General features: G+C 42.1%; 1 protein-coding gene across 2 annotated transcripts in view; it reads right to left on the reverse strand.

Annotated features, from left to right (window-relative positions):
• tln2b (talin 2b) overlaps positions 1-11,109 on the reverse strand; it is an 85,230-nt gene that overhangs the window by 29,246 nt on the left and 44,875 nt on the right. For both annotated transcript variants that reach the window (XM_025056168.1, XM_025056167.1), the window contains exons 8-20: positions 9,326-9,453; positions 8,971-9,034; positions 8,673-8,777; positions 5,852-6,007; positions 5,148-5,249; positions 4,984-5,060; positions 3,248-3,431; positions 2,779-2,892; positions 2,284-2,392; positions 1,424-1,632; positions 1,046-1,144; positions 585-752; positions 13-163 (exon numbers count right to left, since the gene is read on the reverse strand). In XM_025056168.1, coding sequence (XP_024911936.1) covers positions 13-163; positions 585-752; positions 1,046-1,144; positions 1,424-1,632; positions 2,284-2,392; positions 2,779-2,892; positions 3,248-3,431; positions 4,984-5,060; positions 5,148-5,249; positions 5,852-6,007; positions 8,673-8,777; positions 8,971-9,034; positions 9,326-9,453 — 1,666 coding nt within the window. The remainder of the gene's footprint in view (positions 1-12; positions 164-584; positions 753-1,045; positions 1,145-1,423; positions 1,633-2,283; positions 2,393-2,778; positions 2,893-3,247; positions 3,432-4,983; positions 5,061-5,147; positions 5,250-5,851; positions 6,008-8,672; positions 8,778-8,970; positions 9,035-9,325; positions 9,454-11,109) is intronic.

Raw genomic sequence — 11,109 nt, forward strand, 5'->3', positions numbered from 1 at the left:
GGCTGCCCCCCCCCGCCGCTGCCCCCACCTGCTTCAGCAGCTCACTGTCGTCGCTGGCCGATCTGCACGCTTTCACACAGGTTTCCATGGATCGATCCACAAGTTTCCCGGCTTCGACGAGCTGCTCCTGACACACTGGGGAGCTGATGGTCGGACTCACCACCTGCGACACAGTGGCGTGGGTTTAGAACTGGTTCAGTGCTACAGGTATTCACAGCAAAGTTTGACTTAACCAAATAAATCAAGGATGAAGAAAATAGGTCAGGTCTGTTTGGGTCTGTTTGGGTGACACGTGTACTAACTTTTCTGGTAATGTTGTTTTTGTCACTCAGTAGTTTTTGTTAGAAAAAAAAAGCTTTGTATTTGGTGTAAATATGATGTTTCCTTTTAATAGGGACTTAATGACATTTTCTGTCTCTATTCTCATGAAATGGCAGCTTTAATCTGTGATGTTAGAGTCTCTGAGGGATAAACTGCAGAGTGACCTGTCTGGTGGTCAAAGTAACTAATGACTGTGAACTCAGTTTGGAGGATTCCATCCATCTGGAAATAATTTATGGAAATAAACAAGTTTAAATCAGTACCTTAGTGCAGGCTACCAGCTGTGAGGTGGACAGTGCACACTGAGTTGCAGCTGCGATCACTCTGTTCTGCAGTATGGTGTCCTCTGCCACCTGGGCCACGTTCTTGGCCTTCAGGACTAACATAGCAGCTGCATTGGCCACCGCTTTGGCCAGATTCATCAGTGTGTCCTGCAACATATTAATCCATTTATTAAGGGACAGCTGAGCTGTGTGCAGAGTAACGACAGAAAAAAAAACAAGTTTTAAACTAATTTGGTTCATTTGATGTACTGTAAATGAACAGAATCCTAACGTTACTGTACTGATAAAAGCTGTTCTATGAAGTAACAGTAAAGTAATAATGTCTGATGTGGTTTCATGTGTGTTTGTTGACATTTTAAAGGGAGCTCTGAGATTATCTTATGTTCCTTCCTGTTTGGCAGATCCTGTCAAAGAGAGAGAGTGAGTGGACGGTGTCCAACCTGGAACTTCTCATCGGTCTCGCCCTCCCCGATGTGACGCAGAAGGTCTCCACTGGCCTGTCCAACGTTTCCTGCCGCAGTCAGCACAGTCTGTCTGGGCTGTGTGAAGATGACATCAGCACATTCATTACTCCGGGCTGGCCTGTTCTCACACATCACCTCATTACTCCGGGCTGGCCTGTTCTCACACATGCCTCGGTGAATTATCTAAAACAGGTTTCTGGGTCAGAATTCAACGCAGAAAGCCATTCTTCAGCACAGCTTCAGTGGGACGGTGATAATAAGGACAGCACACAGTTGAACACCACACACACACACACACACACACATGCTTGCCAGGATTACAGCGGTCAGAAAAACAACCAGCGGGCGGCTCACCTCTGCGGCAGCAGGCTCCACAGACCTGAGCAGATCAGACACAGCCACTGCCAGCATCCTGGCAGCACCCATGAGCTTGTGTCCACTGCCCACATCATCGTCCATTAACGCTGCCAGCAGTTTGACACCCTTGGACATTTCAGTCAGATTGGAAGAGATGGTCGTGATGGCACAACCCACTGCGGTGTAGTCCGTTTCTGTGGGCTCACCTGTGGACACGCAAAGATATGAAGCTGTTTTTGCACAAGTTCAGAAGAAAAATACAATGAGCGGCCCTGAGAAGAAAACATTCGGAGGTAATGGGGGAACATAAGTGCAAACAAACAGATGGTGAGGTAGGAATAAAATCCATCACAAGGCTGGCAGAACGTGGACTGGCCTGGTGCCAAGTAACATAAGGCAAAGAGACGGGGAGATATTTAACTTGTTATGTTAGGACAACAAGTTCCTAATTTATTTTTCATTAGATATCCTGTGGGAAAACTGGAAACACAGGCTTCTCAAAGGGGTCACCTTTGGTAGCTCCTGAGTACTGGCACTAGGACCAGTGGGTGTCACTGTAGAGTAGAACAGACTATTGTCCACACTTTCACAGCTATCGCCTCAAACCTCAGAAGACTGTTTAAAAAAAAAATCCTACAAAAATTTGCAGTAGCTCCGAGAGCCTCAAGGAACCCGCCCCCCACTTTGGAAACCACTGGTATAATTTTGAATGATGTGGTTGCAACAATTTCAAGTTGTTTATTTTCTTTTTAAATACAGGTCTAATTTAGTCTCTGAAGTTAAAATAACCAAACAGTGAGAATAACATGGTGTTTAATGATCGTTAAATTTTATTTGCTATTCCACCCAGAGCTCACCTGCAGTGAGGTTGACCACGGACGCTGTTCCAGCGGTGATAGCATCCACCTGAGAGTGGATTTCATGTTTGGATTCATCCACTTTGTTCTGGACCCAAACTCTGGATGCCTTCGGGTGCAGAAGGAAAAAAGAGAGCTTTTGGCTTTCATCACAGTGGGTGATTTTCACTTCATATAAACTTTTTCGTCAAGGGATTAAAGGGCTCTGCCTGTAACGCCTACAGCTTTGGAAATGCTCATGCGCTGAGTTCAGCCTATGTGGTTCTACATCATGACTATACTGGAGGACTCTGACTGATTTTGATGCATTGAGAATGTTTTGCTCTTCCAAAGGTTTCTCTGTTTAGCCAAACCAGATGCTGGAATATGAGAAATACTTAGTTACTGCAAGTAAAAATGGAATTTAAATGAAGGAAAAATGTGCAGAGGTTTATTTTTATCCATTCCAAAAACAGCTCTGTCTGAACGGCGTGACAAGTGGAGAGGACGACTCACCAGGTCATGACCCAGTGGAGGGAGATTATCAACGTGTCCCAGATCTGACTGGGCCTGCTGCACAGCCTGCATGCTGCTGTTGATGGTCCCCATCAGCGCCTGCTGGGCCAGACTCTGCCAACACAACAATACAGACACACAATGACTAAACAGGCCTTATCACTGTGAAACATTAGCAAATGTAGCCTATATATGTTTTGGTTTTTTTTTTGCTCAAAGTCTCACCCAAAGACACATTTATATTTCTCACTGTGCATCATTATTGATAGCAGGCAGCAGCATTTCCACATTCTACATCATATATAATTCAATCCACTTAGCAGTAATACATACAGTAGATACAAGTCATAGATAAAATGTTGAATGTTAGTATCAAAGTACAGCTAAAGAAGATGTTTATATCTTTGATGATGTATTAGTCTGAGGAGCAATGATTTTTTTTTTCCTGCTCCTAAATGCGTTGACTCACCAGTGGAGGCATGTGTCCTCTATGCATCTGCCCCATTGTAATTTGCTGCTGGGCAGAGGGCATAGTACCCACATTAAAGGTGTCAGGGCCGCCAATAGATCCCGACCTAATTATGCCTGGAAGTGCTACTGAGCCATGTTCCACACGACCGACTCGGTTAAACTGCTGCTGCAAAATTGTTGACCTAACCACAAGCAAAAGAGAGACGACGTGAACAACAGGTTTCATTATAAAACACGTTCATCACAAAGTTGTTAGATACAGGTCTGTTTGTGGATACAGTTTAAACTTATATCTAATACAGGGAGCTTTAACTCATCAACTGGGGGTCTAACACTTGCTGCCCAACACCAGGAAACACACACTGATTGATTAATCAACATCTGGTCCCAAGGTGAGATTCTCTCACTATATTGTATTCAAACAGCCAAGTCTGCTTCTCTACATAGGACTGTGCTCGGTTGTCACGTATCTGAATTAGCAACAGACTAGACCAGAGTGGGACGGCCAGAATTTTCCTGGACGGACAGTTTGGGGGCCGGAATAAAAATCACATTATGGCTAACATTATATAAAATAAAATAAAAATCACAGGCCTGGATCTGACGGATCAGCAGGCCAAATTTGGCCCACGGGCTGCTAGTTGATAACACCCCTATATACTGTAAGTAAGAAAGTGAGTGACTCACTATCTTCAAACAGTGATTTTCCAATAGAAATAAATGTGTTCCATTGGTTTTGGAATTAAACGTCTATCAAGAATATGGCTACTTCTCCTTCAGCTATGCTTGCGTTAAATTGTAAATATAAGTAATTGTTTCCGTTATCATAATCTGCACTCAATATACATACAATAACCTAAATCATAAAAACTGTTATTAAAACCTGTTTCTGGAGCAGAGTGGGTGTGTTGAGTTTTAAAAAAAGTATATTCTAAAGACAAACGCCTGTTTTCCTCCGGTGCTCAACAGTTGCCCCTTCTCCTTCAGTTAATTTTAGCTTGTTTGGAGAAGCAGTAATTATGTCTTTGTGCTGACAACCGCGGCATGAGTAAATTGGCCAGTGAACAGAAGGAATATGAAGCCTCTCGCTGCCAGAGATTCTTTTCACCATGTGGATTTCTAGTACTGACTAATTTCCGAGCACCGTGATTAAACATAAATGAATGCATGGAATGCAATTAAATGAGCTTGAATTGTGTTTCAGTGTGATATTTATTTACATATAGTTGTAAATATACTATATTTTACCAATAAAAAATAATTTGAGGATATATATATATTTTTTAGGTTTGTTATTGTGATAATTGTGATAATGCAAAAACCAGGGATACTTGATCCTCACACCTCAGATGACCTATGATAAAATGTCCTTTATATGTCCCACAGTGGATGAATTCACAGCACTAACAGCAGCAGAGTACAGTAATGTACACTACAGTACAGTACAGTACAGTACTTACAGTACAAAAAACCAAATTGAAAAGGAAAGATAACACCTCGCAAACCACCGTACGAATATCACTGAAATTCAAAGTACTGTTTTTGTTTGAATTTACCGGCCCCTTGTCTCGGGGAACAATGCTGCACAGGCAGAAATGTAATTACATGCACGATTAAAGATCGAGGCCTGGAATTCATGAGGAATAACTAGGCCAAATAAGAACTGTCAGCATCCTCCTGTGTGGAGCAGAGAACTGACAGGACAACAGATAAATACATGAGATAAATACTCACTTCTTGGGGGAAACAGATTCCTCCAGCATGGTGGACTCCTCATCTCCCTCCAGGCCAAAACGATCCTTGCTTTGTTTCTGTAGAGAGGAGAGCATTTCAGCATCCAGACTTTACAATGCAGACCAGAGACAAAAACACTGAGTTAATTTTGGGTCATTACTGGCCTTTTTGAGAATGATGTCGATGTAGCCAGCGATGAGTTGGGATATCTGCTCCCCTTCTGTGGTCTGGACAGAGTAGTAACTCTCCTGGTATTCCCCAAAATCCTAAAGCAGTGGAGCCAGCCTTTGTTAGTATAAAACAAACCTATGGCCTGTGGGCCAGATACAGCCTGCTGGGCTTTCTGATCCGGCCCAGCGAACACTGGTAGAAGTAAGTATAGACTGATGTCAATTCTTTTATTTCATGCATTACAATGAGTCAACTGTAATTTCTGTTGGTGCCACTAAATGGCAGCAGACATCAAATGTGGCAAATGATCTTTGAAGGTTTAGGTTCATAAAATACACTAATCCTTAACTGGAGTAGCTCCATCACCAAAGTTCAATAAAACAGTCTGCAGTTGCTGGGAAGTTTGTAAAAAGCTTTTATGTAAATAATACATCCTAGTTCTGCACAAGTACTTGTGTGAGCACCTATTCTTAACTCGGAGGAAATATTTGCCCTGGATGCTGAACAAAATCAATCCCACGCTCAACATTTTCCTGTCTGTTTTCTTAAAAAGAAAAAAAGGGGGAAATAATAAATGTGATACAAAGTTGTTTAAACAACTCTATGCAAAAATAGCAGAATATGTCATATATATTTCAGGGATTATGACTGTGTGTCACAGCTGAACGTTGACTTGATGCCAACAGTCACACAGTACCAGGGTGAAGCTCTTGGGGGAGGCAGCCCATCTCTTGACAGTTGTCAGAGGCCACTCCTGGACCACATCCTTTGTCTTCTCATCCACTCGCATCACCGACTCCTTGGTTATCCCCAGCAGCCGTGGGACCAGCTTATTTTTACCCTTCATCTTTTCCTGTCAGATAGGAAAACATCAGACTGCGTTTATGTCTGTGCTAAACACCCACACCGATGATTCACGAGCGCCGGCCTCTCAAAAATCATGGCTTTTCTTTTCTGCGGCTGTGACTTAAGGCATGAAGTGGTGGAGAAAGACAGCTGTGAAGTGATCCGGCAGAGTTCACCCTTGTTTAACGGCTGCTTTATTGAGCAGGGTCTCCACAGACTTTAGTCACTGTCAGCACAGCACCTTGGTATTTTCTACCGTTCTCTGCCTGACCAACTCCAGTGCCCTCTACTCTCTCCACTGAATCATTCACAGCTCACTTTAGAGGCGAAACGTGGCTGTGCTGCAGAAGTGCAGACGAGAATACGGAAATTAACAGGGATGGAGCAGAATTAAGATACATCAATTTCATGCCTCCAGGCTATTGTTGTTTTATCACAGTGTTAAAACCCAGAGCTCTTAGAATAGAAGGAACAAGGCCGTGTGGTAGAATGGCTTCTAGGTTCAGGGCTCTCAAACACAAGGACAGATAACATTATATCGGTGTTCACGGCCTCGTAACACAACAGTTTATTAAAAACCTCCATTGTTTCAGGTAGCCGTACATGAACCAAACAACGGAGGCAGCCTTAAAGCAGGAAGTTTGATGTTCTAATCTAAAGTGGACATCTGGGGTTTCTATTAAAACCATTAACCTTGTTTATTGTTTGTTATATTAACACACGCCTCATTTACAGTATTTTGCAAATCTGTCAAGATATACAGTATTACAGTCTTGTATAAATATATAAGCCCAGGGCAGGGGTCTGCAACGATAAACAGAGACACCGCTGTTATTTAAAACAAAACAAACACACGTTTCTACGTGCAGACAATGATTCCTTCAAACATAGAAGACATTACATAGTCTCATTGACTCGAACCTCTACAGTGACACAAAGCAAAATTGTGAACCTGATCATTAGTTAAAGAGGACTGTGACAACATCATAATTTGCTGTTAGCAAGTAGGCTGAAAATAATGAATTTGATGCATCACCATGAACGCTGTATTACACGCATTCATATACAAAACCATTTATATAGTTCTATAATGTGGCGGTTATTACGCCTGCTTAGCTTACACAATTGCCTTACACGCAGAACGTCCTGGGTTTGAGCCCCTGATGAACCACATAGTCGTTGCAGCAGATGTGCTCTTAACACAACAATCTCCCCAGGGTGTTATCAATAAAGTTTCCACTATTATTATGGGATATGATGTAATTTTTGCAAAATTAAAACAGCTACAAAACAGCTCAACTGTTAGTGAGAACAGTGTTTTTTGCAGAATCCTGAGGCTTTCACACGACACTGTTTTGAGGACGGCCACATTAACCTTCACACACGGTCTATGGCCTGGAGCAATTAAAACGGTCAGATAGGAAAATAAAAGGTAACAATAAATCCTCAGATGTGCTTTAGCAAAACTGTGGTGGCTGCACTTTGGCATCTGCAAGAGCACAGAGCAGCTGGACTGAATTATTTAAAAGAGTCTTGAAACTCTCCATCGGAAAATCTCCTCACTGAAAGCAAAAAAAGAAAAGAAAAAAAAAGAGCACTCTCATGTAGATGCACATGTGCTCTCTTTGATACGATCACAGAAATAGTGTGAATCTTGCCATTACTGTCAAGCCAAACATTCCATTTCATGTCCATTAAAACGCCTTCCCGGACACTGAACTCTTCCTCCCTTTCCCTTCTTTCCTGCGAGTGCTGTAACAAACTAGAGCGCTTTTGAAGGACGTTTTTATAATGCCTGTGTGTGCAAGGTCTTTTCAACTGCATGCACACACGTCTACTCTGCTATTGTGTTCGCCAAATCGGAGCAGAAGTCACACATAGTTCACAGCCATGAATGAGCTGCAGAACATTAGGTACAGAAGAGTAAAATGGGAGAAGATCCATCTGAATGTCTTGTGATGGTGACACATTTTAATAAGGTTGTTTTCGATTGTTTACATACGGCATTTCTGAGGCAACATTGTCACAGCTGCCACTCATTAGTACACAGTCTTTACATGTATGTTAATTATAAACAGATGAGTCATTAAAATGACACAGCTCAGCAATTATTCTTGAACAATATGCTTTTTTTTCAGTCCAGAGATTTTATTGTGTTGACCAACATTTGGATTCTTTTCTATTAGGGTTTTTTGCAAAGAATCATCTGAGTCTTGTTACGATCAGACATTGGAGTTTTTAAATCTTTCTTGCCATGCACTTTCTGTGTCGTTACCTTGAGCTGAAAGTCATGGTTACCTTCAAAGCACATTTATTGAACACATATGAATCGAAAATCACTTCCCAGTGTCAGTTTGACAGATTGATTAATCTTTTTTTTTTTTACATCTCCTTTATTTTTTTCTTGTTTTTTTATCTCACATGATCTCTATTGAAATGAGTGCACAGAACACAATTTAATATTATATGTTATATGTTATTTGTTATATGAATCAGTCTACAGACCATATTTGTATCAGTCAGCGTGTTAGCTCGTGTGCTTTTGGTGATGCGGGTCAGAATCTCACTGCGCATCGAAGCTAAAGTTGAGGCATCAACAAATGAATTCTGCGTATTTTAAAGCAAAAACGTTTTTCCCGCAGTGCGTGTAAATAACGACATTGACTTCTTACCTTCACCAGGAAGAAGGAAACTCCGTATGTCTGTAGAGATCTCGCCAACTTCACATACTTCACTTTGGCTTCGATCTCCGTCATCTCTCCACAATTTCTGTGTTCCTGCAGAAAGAAACAGCTATTGTTACACATGCACCGATTTAGGCTGCGTAATGTATGTTTGAAATAGACTTGAAACATGGCGGTCGACATGTTAAACAATCTCAACATCGAGGACCAATGATTGTAATCCTCACGGGTGTAAATCACACTTTTACACTTAAAGGGCTACATTAGGGTGACATCAAATACATACATGGAATATTTTCTTTTCAGAACCTCTCTGCTTGATGTACTCCTTGGGTAAGAACTCCTTCAGGCTGTGGAGAAAAGACAGATATTTAACATGGTTACTATTTCAGCTACAGGCATGAACTTTTCTATGAGCATGCCTCTGTATGTGAGATCATTCTTGCCCTAATGCCTATATGTCAGAAAACATTTGCAACTGTTGATGACATCATCACTGAGCTTTTCACTTCCACTGGAGGAATCTCTCAGGTAACAGACCCGAAAAATGGGACGTGACACTGCACAGGTGCGGCTGGAAATTTAATGAAAGCACAGTGGAGCGTTTTTGTCAAAGCGGCTCTTAGAAGAGGAAAGCTTACTCCAGGAATCCGGGCTTGTGCTTGTGCTCCACGTGGGGCCCAAACTGGATCTGAGCCTGGATCCCTGCAAACTCACAAGCTTTATCAAAGGAGACGGGGTGGGATCCATTCAATATATCATCCCTCGCCTAGGGGAGAAACAAGGGAAGGAAGGAGAAGTGAGACGAGGAAAAACAAACCTTTAGGACAAAGTCAGAACACAGTTGCCATGACACTGGCCACATTTGAATCCCTGATTGTGTGTCTTTAAATTCACTGTGAGTTAACCACGTATTTAGATCAACGACACGATAATCATCCTGAATGTTTTGCGTTTCCTACGACGAGAGCCTTTTTCTGCGTTCTGTCATCACCGTGGGTCAGAGAAAAGCGCATATTGGAAATGCATCATGATATCCAGTTGGCATCGCAGAGCGGTCGTCGATATGTTGGTTAGAAATCTAATGACTGAATGATTTTTCTACTGAGCAGGAAAGGGCTTGTGCCTGCTCAGGGCTGCTGAGACATCACTTATGTCTGAATACATTTTAGAGCCAGGCTTTGCATATTCTCTTTGCGAGCGAGGTGGATGGAATAGGAGAAGCATTTGTTGACATCTTTCAAATGGTTGGCAGTGTGTGCAGGTTTCTCCAGGGGGCAGTCAGCTCTTCCTATCTCTCCTCTCACTCACATCCCTCCAGTGCAGGGCTGCAAAATTAATGGCTCCAAAAGCAGAGAGGCCTTGCTGACAGTGAAAAAGCCTCCGTCGGTGCTTTTAGCATTAGCATATCAGTGCACGGTACGGACTTGACTTCCTGCCTCCCATTAGATGAGGGAGAAACGCTCACAATCAAGCCTTGTCCCCAGTGCAATTCAGAGTGAAGTATATTAGCTCTTAGTGAGCACACGGAGATGCTCTAAAATTAGACCTCACACATGCCATTGACTGGTACACTACATTTCTACTCCCTATCAGTGCGTTAGGTCGCTTGAGAAACTTTAAACACTCGTCCAGTGTCTATTCAAACCTTACATACCTCACAATCCACAGCTATGTTGTGATTACTCCGATTATTTCAATCATTTGACACGCCCAGTAAAACCTGAGTTTTTACCAACACGTTCTTGGAAAAGAGGAAATTGTATAAGTCAAAAAGTAAAATTCAAAAATCTTACAACATCGGCAAAAGTTGAGTTTCCTTTAAAGAATTTTCTGTAATTTTTTAATTCTGGGGAATTACTGGGAAAAATGTCTTCATCACCAAACTCTTTTGGATAGTTTGGCTGTTAATCATAAAATGAGTTCACTCACATGCATCATCATGACATCATATGTTTTTCTGAACTGTTCCACAGAAATCATATGCATACTAATACAACTGTCCCTTTATGTAAACTATTTAACACTTTTATAATGACTTCATACAGATAACTTTGCCATGGAAGACTTTGATCCCTGCTATGTCCAGAATGTTAACTGACCTCCAAGCGTCATCACAGAAAAACTGGAATGTGATTGGAAACTCCAGGTCAGCTGACGGCCAGTTGTTATGACAAATTAAACAGACATCTGATGTCAATTACATCCTGAGAGCATTGCTCATATGGGCAGGTCTTTATTTCCACCACATGCAGAAGTAAGTTGACAGTGAACACAGTGGACCAGTCGCTTCTGAAGCCTTTAAATACAACTGCATGGGTGTAAGTGAAGCAGCAGGGCTTCAGACGCTCTAACAGATACAGCCTGAGGCCACAATAGCAACTGAGGTCAACGAGTTCACCACGACCAGGCAGAGCACGCAGCT

The sequence above is a fragment of the Cynoglossus semilaevis genome, chromosome 6, assembly GCF_000523025.1.
Source record: "Cynoglossus semilaevis isolate Cse_v1.0 chromosome 6, Cse_v1.0, whole genome shotgun sequence".
Taxonomy (NCBI): Eukaryota; Metazoa; Chordata; class Actinopteri; order Pleuronectiformes; family Cynoglossidae; genus Cynoglossus; species Cynoglossus semilaevis.